The 14,015-nt window shown below is 43.0% G+C and overlaps 1 protein-coding gene across 1 annotated transcript in view; it reads right to left on the bottom strand.

Moving 5' to 3' along the window:
• scfd2 (sec1 family domain containing 2) overlaps positions 1-14,015 on the bottom strand; it is a 105,187-nt gene that overhangs the window by 53,675 nt on the left and 37,497 nt on the right. The window contains exon 5 of the mRNA XM_071486872.1: positions 6,483-6,780. Within this exon, the coding sequence (XP_071342973.1) occupies positions 6,483-6,780 (298 nt within the window). The remainder of the gene's footprint in view (positions 1-6,482; positions 6,781-14,015) is intronic.

A 14,015-nucleotide genomic window follows, 5' to 3' on the forward strand; every position in this document is an offset into this window, starting at 1 on the left:
ATGAGGTCACGGACAGATGTGAAGGAGAGGTCATAAGGAGAGAATCTGACTGCATTTACACTGGGATTTTCTTTTTTTTAAACCAACTTATATATAATTTATAACATATGGACAATATCTGCTCCTTCCTAACCACAAACACTGAACAAACAGGACTGAAACATTGAAATAAGAGAATGTTAAATAAATAAATAATAATATAAAATAATAATAATAATAATAATAATAAAATAACAATTCAATACAAATAAGGGAAGAGGGGCCAGAATAAATTATATTTAGACATAAGTAGGTTTTTTATACCTTAGTCAAGTAGAGAAAATACATTTTTTAGTACAGTGAATGAGGTTTTAAAATGACAAAATGTCATATGATGATGATGATGATGATGAAGACCAAGCATATCATCATCATCATCAACATCATTAGAAATGTATATTTATGGATTTATGTTGGTCTTGGTCTGTCAAACAGTTGTGCAATGCTTTAAATGTTGCTGCAGCAATGAAATTTTGGGACAGCATTATCTCCTTTCCTTTCATGAAGGAAGGTCCAGTGTTTCCTATGCTAAAGGAGATAAGATAGGAAGCATTGAAGCTCCTTTCCTTATCATGTAGAGAGTTGGACCAGCTCTGATTGTGGCTGCAGCTCAGATACTTCAGGTCATTTCACTCAGTGAGGAACCTTCCTTTTTTGAACACAGCCCAAGATTATTACTTTGTGTAATTATCCATTCATGCATCCATCCACCATCACAGTGTAAAACCTTATGGCCTGTATCCTTGTTGTTGAAGGCAAATGGAGCAGCAAACACATCATATGCTGTATGTGAAGAGTCTTTTTATTTTTCTGAAAATATATGAAATAATAAAGAGAAGAATTTATGTGTGTGCAATTCAAAAAAATATTTTTTTTCTATGAGATTGTGTAGACGAATGAATGATCCTTAAAAATTTTTACACAGATTCACCACTATGCAGGTAACATACACACACACACACTTCCTGGTAACTTTCTAGGCAACGTTATTTCTGTGGCACAGTACAATGAAGAGTCACATTTAACAATCTGTGACACATGGACAATATAGCTAATGTTATCAACATCAAAGAGTTTGACGGGTTTGTCAGGTCTGAGTCAACTGTCCACACCCACCGCAACACGCTAAAGCCCCGCCCTCACCCGAGGAACCGGCCAGACAGAGGGAGGAGCCTTAAAACCTGTTTCTATTCCTGTGTTGAAATGATGAGTGAACCCAGCGCTACGATTGGTCGAACTCTTCTTCTCGATGCAGTCCCCCGCTGTTAGACTTGAGTGCTGCACGTGTACAGTTGAACACAGCTGATACCGCCATGCTGCTGTTCGGCCTCTGAGTTTGTACACATTCATGTTGCCTCCATGTTACCTGCTGTCACACTGTCCCCTGGGTCCACATGAGTCCAACCCACAGAAGAATAAAGCAGAAAGTGGGATGGATACAAGGAAACAAGGGTACAGTATGGAGAGTGTGTAACTGCTGACTTGGGAACAGACTTGGGGGGGCGAGTCTGGGGGTCTGACTGTGACTCTGTGTGTGGCCCTGCCTGTTACTCAGGCCTGTCTGGCCTGGCAGTAAGGAGCTGATGAGCCTCTGTTAATTAAAGCCTGAGCTCCATGTCATCAGCTTATCTGATGAAGTGAACCAGGGAGAGCAACGCCACCGGCTGCTTTCTTCACCCTGGGGTCTACTACTTTCACCTCATATCTGTGTGCATGTGTGTGTGTCTGTGTGTGTTTGTGCAGCATGGGAGGAAGTAAAGAAAGACCACCAATTAAAAATAATTGGGACTAATTTCATAAACAAAGTGCAACAGGGGAAATATATTTAATCAGGCGCGATCATTAGACCAACTTATGCTCCACTTCCCCCTGCAACCAGCTCGGAGCTTTGGGGCCTCAGAGAGAGGAGAGGAAGAAGGAAAAGAGGGAGGAGAAAAGAGAGAGAAATGGAGAAGGAAATAAGAAAAAAAAACAAAGAGAAGAAAAAGTTTGAGAGGTAGGCAGACGAAGAGTTGGTGGCCAGAGGTATGTGTGATGTCTTTCATGTCCCTTGACCCGTGTTGCCGTGCCAACCCAAACAGCGGCGTTAGGGAGGTCCGACTCTCCCGCTGCTCCCTTCTTCCTCGCCCTGCGCACAGCCCATGGACGAGAGGAATAACAAGCCCAATGTGAGGGTGGAGGACATGACATGATCCCAGTTAAAATTCACATCTCGCTCTCAAAGTTATGTTGTGACCTTCTTTCCCTTCCTCTGTCACTGCTGATGGTAAATCACCATCATCAGCACTGAGGACTGGGGATTGCACAGTCTCACTACTGGAGCTGAACACCCACACACTAACATAAGTACAGACAAACACGATCCATTATGCCTCGGGTGAAGAATGAGTTGGATGGCCTGCTTTCTTTCCTGATTTACTGCACCCCAACACTGGGAGAGGAGATGAAAAAAAAAAAAAAGAGGGAGGAAGTTTCATTCGGCACCAAAGAAAACCAAAAGCCACGAGGACCGACGGAAACAAATCCATAAAGTAGTTTGGGGAACACTCATTTTTGCTCTCTCACCAGCATCAATGTAGTTTTTGCCACAACTGAACGAGGGATTAACATGAACTCCTCTGAGCTATTTACAACCTGCACACATCACACACACCGCCCGTGTACACCACAGACTGTCTGGCAGCAGCCAATCAGACTGCAGGTTTCAGGAGATCACTGGGTCTCTCATCCAATCCCATCGCTTGTTCTGCCTCCGCTGCATTGCTCCCGACCAATCTGGCTCCTTCCACATGTGGTGTCGGTGCTGCGGAGCGTTTGGTTTAAGACTCATTTCCCAGTCTGCAATAAGCAGAACCATTTTCTTGGATAAATACTGTTGGACCCTTTAATCAAAACCATACCCTACGACAACAATATACAGACACGCTGTGTAGTACCAGTGTTCGTTTCCCATGCATAGACACACACAGTGATGACACAATTTAATTGTATACACAAACGCAAACATGCAGACAAAACCTTTTTTTTGCCACAAAAACTGAAGGAAAGGCAAATATATTTACATAGCACATTATCATACACACAGGTCATTAAAGAGGCATAAAAATAGAGGAAAAAAGCTTTATAAAAACAATATAAAAACACAGATTATAAAAAAGATAGTATCTAATTAAATAGTGAGATTCAAAGATTAAGTGAAGGCATGGGAGAACAGAACAGTTTTTAGCTTCTTTTTAAAACCAGTTATGGTTTGGGCAGATATGATCTCCACTGGGAGCCGGTTCCAGCAGCAGTGGGCAGCACAGTGGCTGAAAGACATTTCACCCTGTTTAGTTTTAACTCCAGGCACCACTCACTGACCAGCTCCTGCAGATCTTACAGACCTATTAGGCTCATTTACATCGAACATTTCAGAAATATATTTAGGGCCTTATAATAATTAATAACACAGTGATCCTACTAATGAGTTCTGTCTGTGGAGCCAAAGTCTGATATCTTATATCTCTAAATTTGCCATCCACTTTAATAAGCGACGATGCTGCACTGGCTCCTTTAGTCAGCCCCACATACACCACCCTGCTGCTCTAAACAGATCTGCCACTGAAAATAGTCCCCAACAACTACACTATTTACTCCTGTTCAAGTAATGTTGATTAAAAACTACAACACCCAGCTGTTAGAAAATTATTTAGTTTTTTTTTTTTTTTTTTTTAAATAATAGTTGGCCTATATATCATTACCCATTTTTGAAGATGTATGTCTGCAGCAGAAATAAGAAGAATCAGAAATTATAAAGAGACAGAGACAAACACGTTGTTGCTGAAGGTCATTTCAAAGGTGTTGCTGGTAGTGAAAACAGTGACATATCACCAGCCTTAAAGCCTGGTCACACCAGGAAGAGGCACAGTGTGCAGCAGCTCTAATTGCTCTCTGAGGTTCTCTCTGATTTGTCCGTACTGAGCTGTTATTGTTATTTCCCTCGTATCTTTTTATCTGTTCATATTTTCTTTATTGGATAGTGATGCGGGGAGAGACAGTGGAGACACGCAGCAAACGGTCCAGCTGGAGTCCAACCAGAGACTCGTGGATTAATGCTTGGGGCATTAATCCATGTGGTGTGCATCCTAACTATTAGGCTTTGTATCTTGTTCCCCATTTTACATCTTTTTATTCTATAAGAAGCTACCGAAGAGGGGAAATAAAGCTGTCTGAGCTATGGAGCTTGATCAGGGTCAGTTAGCAACCTTGTTAGCTTAGCTTGCTCATTAACAGGGCAATGAGTTCATAAGAACATTAAATAGGTGTAAGTGTATCAGCTGCTCCTCTCTCTTCACTCTGCAAACCATCACTCTTTTGTGGAGCAGTGTAGACTCTGACAGAGGAGCTTCAAACTGAACAGTGCAACAGCTTTTCTTAGCTAATAAGCTATGCTAGCTTCTTCCATTTTGAATTCTCCAGCTCTCAGTTGCCTCCATGCTCAGCACAGTTCGTCCTGCTTGCTGTTGGATTTGCAGGTCAACATTTGCCCAATTTGAAACTGAGGATCAGTAAATCCTCAAATTCCACAGGAATTAACTGATTTCACCTTAAAGTTTCACCATCATAAATCCTGGTTGGGCGAGGCCTTTATCCTTTAAATATTCCCATAAATAAAGATGAAAATCCACCTCATGGATTATGCAACAAACCGCTGCTTGCTGCATGTTACTGGGGCAGTAACTCTGATGCCGCACTAAAGGAAACTAAGGTCCACCAGGGCTGACAGGAAACATGGGATAGAAAATAAATCTACTGTGTAAAGAAGTCTGAGGAAGACCATTTCCTGAAGATGCTCTTTAAGTTCCCAGAAGGAGTCTGTTATGGAGGTGGGGGTGTGTTGCATGGGCCTGTCCTGTGCACTGTCCTAAACTCACTTCTTTATTTCTTCCTCTTGTTTCTGCTATTGTTGCCTGTGTATATTGTCCTTGTGTGTCTGTGCTGTGTTTGTGCGTGCACTGTGTTTCTCTGTGTATCTGCAGTGTGTTAGCTAAGCTCTGGCTGCTTACTGTAGCCAAGGGGAACAAAATAGCAGAATTTGTAAAAACATTGTTCTCATGGCGACCAGGTTTCATTCAGCGTCTGGTTTCCATTTGACTCTTTTAATTGGGGAAAATGTCACAATCGATGTTTTGCTGTGGATGCTGAGAGAGATGACCTCCCGGGTCATATTACTCCAGGCAAGCACTTCATTGGATGCTATAAACCCCCCCCACCACCACCACCCCTCCACCCGCTCAGCCACTCGCACATGCACATACACATGCTCAGATTTAAAAGAAAAAGTTGCACACACTGACGAATTTCCTCTGAATGGGCAAGGCGTGCGCTAGCGTGCACGCACACATTGTTTTTTCTGTCTAAAACACACCTGGCACACCATGACAGGGTAATTTCCAGTGACGTGTTTGTAACAGAGAGTCAGGTTTTTAACATGAGCCACATCTCTGGGCCTGCGCCTGCCAAGAGGCCTCTCACGTCCAAGCTGCACTTCGCCAAGTAGAACAGGAAGAGAGGGAGACAGAGTACGAGAAGGAAAAGAGGGAGAGAGGGAGAGTGAAAAAGAGCAAGAGGGATCAACAATCTTTATTAGTGCTTTACATAGATTTACCAGCCCTATTTATACTATATGAGCCTATGTGTGATATGAGATGAAAACCACAACAGCTATGTATTATTTCAGGGTGTGTGCCAAGGTAGGAGGTGGGTACAAACTAAAAGTAGCTGTAATTATGAAGTGTGTGGCGGGGGAGGAGGCCGTGTTTGTGTGTGTGTGTGTGTGCAGGCTCAAGGTTAAAGACGCTATTACTCTGGGAGGTGCGGCTGGCTGTGGTGTCGAGGTAGATGGTTAATTCATCTACTCTACCACACAGTTACCAGCTCAGCTCCGCAGAGGCAAGAAACCAACACACACACACACACACACACACACACACACACACACACACACACACACACACACACACACACACACACACACACACACCAATTCACCAATTCACCACAAATAAAAGCTTTTCTTGTATCTGTTTGTTTTCAGGTAGAAGGTATCGTCAGGGCAGAGGGGCTGGAGAGATTAAAGTGAAGGGTAATTTCTCTCTCTCATGATTTTTCTCTCACACTTATCCAGATGCAAAAGTTCAAACATTCCCACACTCGACTATTTGAGTAGCTGCTTGCCAAACTGACCAGAAAACGTGTGTGTAGGTGTGTGTGTGTAAAAAGGAGAGCAGGAGAAGGATGGGGTGTGAAGACTTAAAAATCCTCCCATTAACAGCAGAGAGAGGAAATAAACATTCAGCTGTTCCCACTTTCTTACTCTAATTTCTCTCCTCGCAGACCATCAGCAAGTCTGGCAAAGTGGGGATGCTGCTGGAAGTAATCATGACGCACTGCTCTTCTCTTACCGGTGAGTTTCTGGAGCAAAGGGCTGAGCTCTGTCTCCCTGGTGATGACTAGGGTGAGTGCTCCTATCAGCTCCCTCTCCAGCTTCGCCAGCTCTTCCTCCTCATCCCCCTCGGCGTTGTGGTCCGCAGGCTGCGCCTCATTGGCCAGGGAGTACAGGTAGACCAGCAGAAGGATCAGCTCATCAGGCCCGCACTCATCCCGCCTGCACCCGGAGGCCGAGCTGTCCTCGCCTCCACTGGGCTTCATCAGGGACAGCAGCTGCCTCAGCACAGCCAGGAAACCAGAGTCTCCAAGAGCCTGCGACACAGACACAGCACATGTGCACGAAAGACTCCTTCAGTACCTTGTAGAGGTGCAATAATATCAGGAACACTCTCATGTTTGAACAGGAGATATGAAGCCAGCAGCCAGTTAGCTTAGCTTAACACAAAAACTAGCTCTTTGTTTAAGCTGTTGCTTGTTGGTGCAGTGACTTCCATCAGTCGAGAGTGTTTACCTCACCATGACAACAAGACTCCAGGAAGTCACAGCACCCAGATGTACTGAACAAATGAGACGTAACATGTTAATCAGTGAGACGTTGACATGCTGGCGGGCAGAGTTATGTTTCCTACTTCATCATGATTCCAGTCTTTATGCTAAGCTAACTGATTAATTGTTGGCTATAGCATCATACTTACTGTTCACACATGAGAGTGGTATCAGTCCTGTCTTCTGTCTCTTAGTTGGAAACACAATAAGCTGATTTCAAAAGTTAGCTATGACCTGCAAGACAAGGGTCACGTGACCAAAGATCGTAGCTGAGCTAGTACTACAGACGATGAGCTAATCTGTTAGCATGTTTACTGCTGGCTGTGTGAGCTGCTGCGGTGTTACCTCCCAGACCACACTGGCTGTGGACTTGGTGATGTTGAGCTAGTTAAGTGACAGACAGAGCTGGGCCGTGAAGGTATGGCTAGTGGGCCAAATCATTTGCAGAACAGTACACACACACACACACACACACACACACACACACACATATAAATAAAATGTTTTGCAATGAAATGATCTTTAAAAACATTAATAATGTTTAAAAACACAGTGATAAACCCATGATAGGACCTTTTACAGAGACACAGTGGGAGCAAGTTGTATCGAAACAGATAGCCGGTGAGCAACAGGATGATTTTAAAAAGGAAAGAGAGTCAAGAGATGGATGGCCAATCAACAAATGATCTCCCCCCCATCAAACAAGAAAATAAAAAATCGAGCTTCCCCTGCTTTCAGTTCAATCATGAATGTCTGATTGTTATCATTAAAATAAATTGTGCTCTGAGAAGGCATTATCTGGCCTCTGTATTGTTACAGGGTCGGATGTGTGCCACTAACATTTCTGAGACTTTAAAGTGGGTCATGAGCCGGAAACAGCTGTAAAAGTTATGAGTTATGAAGTTTTAAAGTATAAAGTTATAAAGTTATGTTTGCATGATTACTGATGATGGCTATGATGTTGTATTTTGGAGGGAAGTTTGCTGCAACAGGTTTGTTTCTCTCATGATTATTATTTTATATTTTCAAATTTTCTGTCTTGTTCAAATCACAATTAATAGAGAATAAAGACATGCAGCAGGTGGACGAGCGAGCTAGGCCACTGGATACTGCATCCATCAGTCACAGGACCCTCACCCTGCAGGTTGTAGTGGTTGTCAGTGTTTTCCAGTTATCCAAATTGTGGAGCTCTTCCTCTAGGATCAGTCACTAGCAGCTGTTTGGCTGTTAAAAGAAACTTTTTTTTTTTAAACTTCCTGTTACCCTGTTTTCTGCTCCTCAGTGGGAGATGGTGCACAACCAAAGCCAAAAAAGGAAAATGAGGAGTATATTGCATTAGGTTGCAAAGAGTATTTACATCATTTGATGTTACCTAATCACTCGTCTACATTCTTATTAGTTGACTTCCTCATCTGTGTTGTAAAAAATACTGTAAGTGTTTAAATTATCAGCACAGTGTGGGTGAGCTCATCGTTCCATTCGCTAATTTTACAGCTTTTCGAGTGGCTGAGGTAATTTTGTTTCATTCTTTTGTTGGATTTTGCATGGGTACTGAACTGATTTCTGTCTCTATCTCACACACACACACACACACACACACACACACACACACACACACACACACACACACACACAGCGCTAACATTTGGGGCAATGTTTAGGTGCGGTGACCTGTTTCAGTCAGCCTGTCTGAGTAGGTCTGAATAGTCCCTCACGATTTTTGCTCTCTAGTCCAACATGCTGTAGATCACAGGGCCGCTTGCAGAACACTGGCCACTCTTACAACAGCGGTGAGCTCATAGACCTATAAAACAAGGGTGTGGAGCTAATCTGTCCGATGAAAATCTAATGAAAAATAGGACTGAAAAGGGGGAAAATGGAGGCAACGGGGTCACGGAGGAGGAGGAGGAGGAGGGGAGAGAGTGAAAAAAACAAAGTGGGGAAGAAAAGCAGTTGAGAGAGATACAGAGATATTACAGGAGAGATTAAGGCTGAGATGACAGTATAAAAGAGAATGATTGTTGATGGAGGACCTCATGTTTGTGTCAGATGGAGCTACAAATGCCCCTGTGGATATATTTCATTTTAATGAGGGATTCCTCTGGAAAGAGCTTTGTGTTCCTCTCACCAAGACAAACAGGCTCTGAGAATGAGGGGCTTTGGAGCTTGTGGTGGGCCCACTGGGGGGATCCTGTGTCTGACCCAGAAGAACTGTTGACTGAGCCAAAGACGCAATACAATCAGCACCAAAGACACTGAGCCAAAGCCACAGAGCTGTCGGACTGTCCCTCGTGAAGCAGCGGCTGAGGACGAGTCTTTCTGGGCCCCGCAGGGCCACCTTCACTTACATGAAGGCAAACTTCACATCGGTGATAGAGGCATGGACAGACATTGTTGAAGGCTTCAGTCACATTCTCCTAACAGGGAAGCTATCAGAGGAACACGCTCTCCTGCTCGTCTGTTCACTCCAACAAAGCCTCCTCCTCCTCCCTGCCTCAGACCCCAGCCAAACACTCACCCCCCCCGGGGACCGTTCAAACACAATTTTACCACACATTTTTCTTCTTAAACATTGTGAAATCAAATACCTCTCCAAGTTGCACTAATTCAAACTGCCAAACAATGTTTGGGATCGTTCCCTTGCTCATGTTGCTGGTGGAAAGACAAAGAACATTTAGAGTTTCTGGTTGAAACACAAACGGATGAAAACTCTCACTTCAGAGCCATTAAACTCCTACACTTCTGTCCGTACACGTCCAGGAGGACATGCACACAAGCCCCCAGCTTCTCTAAGAAGCGTGCCCATTGTCAAGAAATCACATTTTCATTTTAACCAAAGCTGGCCTGAGAAGTAGCTGATGCCACATTAAGTTTGGCATCATTAGCTCTCAGTATGGGTCAGTGGAGGGAGGGGGAGCTGAAAGAGGAGCCCCAGGCCTCCACATCATTTATCAAAAAAGCACTTCACACAAACCTGAACTAGTGTTACCACCTGGGCTCTGAACACACCAACAACCTACGTCCTCAGCTGCGGGGATCCACTTTCTTGGCTGTTGTTGTTCATCATGTGGTTCTAGCTACAGGTTGCAGGTTGGTCCACATGGCTGCCAGATAGTAAAAAGGTTGTTGGTTTGCTCAAAGTTACCATTATACAGTTTTATCTTTCATACAGGAAGTATTTATTAAAAGCATAAACACGCCTGTTATCATTTACGAGCATCTTGATATTTGAATATTTAGAAGTTAGAATAAGACTAAACGTCTTACATTACATATATATAGATATACATATATTTAGTTGCCTGGGACAGTGGTGTCCAACCTTTTTGGCTTGTGATCCCTTCAAATGAAACACTTCTGATGGGTCATCACAAAGCAGCAACCCCCGAGGCTGAAAAATGGAACTTGGTAACACTGAAGTGCCAAAAACTGTTTTGGTCTCTAGAGCCAATTTCCTCCCTCATGACAGCTGTACGGGCTGCATTTTATAGAACTCACCTGTTTACATTTTATTAAGGATTAAAGTTCTGCATAATTGAGGGTGTGGTTGCTTTGAGTAACCATACCAAACCAGCATTCATCGAAGTCTCTGCTCCACCAACGCCCCACCTCTTTGCCCAGTTCTGGATTAGCTGGGAGTTAGGGGCAGAGTCAGGCAGTGCCAAGATGGTGACGACAGAGCAGCCCCCTCTGAGCTTCAAAACTGCTCTTCAGAAACCTGTGGTTGACGTCACAGAGCCTACGTCCGTCTTTATTTATGGTCTTTATTTACATCAGAGTGGGAATAAGGTGTGAGCAGAGTTTTCTTGTCTTGCGCTGTTTCATGCGAGGGCTTTTTAGTGGGATGAAGAAGAAGCCACAGAAGCTGCTGCTCCATGTTTGTGTTCAGGCACCGTACTGAGTAGTAGGTCACCCACGTTTTGGAAACACTCAGAGCCCAGTATATAATCACTGTAGTAATGCGCAGAAAACCAAGGAAAATAGACTTGAGGAGTGTGTTTGTGGGCGTTTCATTTGAGTAGAGCGTAAGCCTTAACGCGGCATGTGAAGACAACATGAGTGATTAAAAACAGAAGTGTGTCTGTTCTGTCAGACATAGAGCTGGATGATGAATCTAATTTTATTTTCAATTATGATTTTGGCTTCCAATGACAATGAAAACAAGATAATCGAGATAAAACAATTATTGGGCTGCATTCTGTTTCGCAATAAATTTCACCCCCCCCTACAAACCCCCTGCCCCATCCACTTCGGGGTCATGTTTTGGCATGCGTTAGCAACGTAAATAGGAGTGTGTCGTCTTGAGCAGTTTGCCGGTTCAGAGACTTTCTACATATAGTCGGGAGAGACCATGTCCTGTTTGGCTGCTATCACACACTCAGATATCTTTAACTTATATCGTGTATATCTGGAAAAGCTACATAGATACAACACTTTGTGTTTGGAAATCTGTTTTTTTATAATATGTTTTTTCTTTTTTGGGAGTGCTTCATAATAGCTTTACTATCAACCAGTGTGCTGCCAGGGTTGTGTAGTATTGCTTGCACACTAGGCTTTCCAAAATGTGAAATAAAAAAAACGCTTTGTGCTTTTTTCCCCTCACAGTTCAATAAATGAATTGTGTTTCCAAAGTCAACGAATATTTGTGTTAAATGATCGTGATCTGAATATTGAGCAAAACGATTGTGATTATGATTTTTGCCATAATCAAGCAGCTCTAGTCAGACAAGCATGAAACAAACGCAGCTGAAACACTTTCTGTGTTGTGTCCAAGATTTTCACAAGAAAAAAATCTGAAAAAATATAGAATAATTTTGTGATGCAGTAATTTATATTTTCATCTCATGACCCCTTAAGGGGGGCCAATCCTGATCCCCAGGTTGGGAAACCACAGCCTAGAAAGCTACTTATTCATTGGTCACTTGAGAGCCAACAGTTAACAAGGTAATTAACATGTTTGTCAATAAGCAGTCAATTTAATTTTTTATTTACTTTTACTTCTTTACTTTGGTCTTTTCTATGAAGTTGAAATGTATCAGTTCATTCACTGAGAAAAATATTTTTGATTTAAATATTTTCTTGCAATTACAAATTTCACATCTTTTTCACATCTCTCTCTCTGTCTGTTTTTAGTTAACGGCCCTTTAACCTTCATCGATGTACAAATGCACCACAGTATACCTTCCTTAACCATGAGCGTATTGTAAACTGTGTACTGTGCTGTTTGTGTATATATTTTCATGTGTGAGAGGAAGCATGCACTTACAAGTGGGTCCCTTCAGGAGATCCATAAAAGCTGCTGTCAGCTGCATGTCATGGCGCCAGAGCAGGAAATGGAGGTCTTTGGTACAGAGCTGAGGCTGAGCTGAGTGAAGCTGAGTGGGAAGACTGACTAAAACTCTTTCCATCTCTGAAGCTGAACTCAACAATGCCCGTCTCATGGCACTGGCACACAGGCTCGCTGGAAAGTGGCGGACTGTGCACCTATGGGAACAGCAAGGAGCAGGATACAGCATGCTTTCCACGCCACTTTAGACAACACAATCAGGGCATTACACTCAGATAGTGCGTGTTTTATTCAAGTAGGCATAAGCTAAGATTTTAAAAAATTGCAGTTTTAACTACCCAGAAATCAATTGAGTAGTTAGACTTTGCGCCATCTGGATCACCGACAACATTTAAATCCTTCTTACAGGTTTACAGGTTAAGGGAATCATTCAAAAACATTTTACTGTTTTATTTAGGTAAACTTTAGGGGATAGTAAGGATTTTATTTTCACTGCTTTCTAAAACCCCATCTAGCATTTTGTCCAAGAAACCCTACAAAAATAATCTCAATGACAGGCTCTAAAAATGCTGCTGAATTCACGTGGCGTTCAGGGTCCACTCTAAAAACAGTGTGTTTTTAGGGGCAGCGCTTGTGGCCTTAACTACAGCATTACTGCCGTAATAACAGGAAGCTAACGTTATTATTACACACCATTACTGAATGCACTGGTCCTGCTGCCATGCTCTAATGTGACTATTACACACAATTATAGAATAACAATGGCATTACTCTGTCAAAACAATGCTAATTTTAGAGCTTGCAATTACTCAAATAAAGCCATTACTTTAAATCACTCGAGAGTTTCTTATCATGACACAATATTTTCCAAAGACAAACTGACTTTGGATAAAAATATAGAACATTGGCCTTCTTTGTTCCCTGAATAAACTCATCTGATTGGCTGATGCTAAATTTGCAGCTGGATTATTGGTATAAAACTGACGCATCCTTGGCTTCTTGCTCAGGCCTTTACACCAATCATAAGCTCTCTCTTGCATTATGCTCTGGTTTGAACCTGTATGCCAGTGATTGACAGATTACTGTCTGGCAATCCCAACCATCCCGGGGTCCATAAAGGCTCAGTCTCGCCCAATCAACGAGCCGGGCCAAACTCCGCCCCTGCCCAGCACAGCCTGAACAGGAAACCAGCTCCAGATGCAACCCCTGGAGGAAGGTGAGTGTTTCAGATGCAGCGCAGCTAACCAGAACCAGGCCTCACTTTCCTCGCTCCCTGCCTGCACAATGAAGCTTTTTCTGGGCCCCAGGGCAAGTGGGGGAAGGGTGGGTATGGAGGTGGGGGTCCTCACGGGAGCATGAACAAAGTTGGCTATAGGTCAGTTATTCTACTTGACCAAAGACACGCTGGCCAGCAGTCACCTTACATGGATGCCAGACATCTCAGCATTACCATAGCAACCAGAAAAAAAACTCATCTGCATTCTTTTGGAAATGCACACGTGTTTCATTTGCAAATATGTAATCACATCCAATTTGCATTCACAAATAACAACACGAAAAGCTGGAAAAGACACAAGCAAACTCCTCTACACAAAATACATAAATCTTCAAGTTAGAAGACGGCAACTAAACTTTGACTCTAAATTACGTACAGCAAGCTCACTATTGATTTGTAGAAGAGCAGCTGGAAAACAAACAAGTATATCTTCAACCT

The sequence above is a fragment of the Trachinotus anak genome, unplaced genomic scaffold (assembly GCF_046630095.1).
Source record: "Trachinotus anak isolate AG129_WGS33_773 ecotype Australia unplaced genomic scaffold, CSIRO_AGI_Tana_v1 ptg000010l, whole genome shotgun sequence".
In the NCBI taxonomy this organism is placed as follows: Eukaryota; Metazoa; Chordata; class Actinopteri; order Carangiformes; family Carangidae; genus Trachinotus; species Trachinotus anak.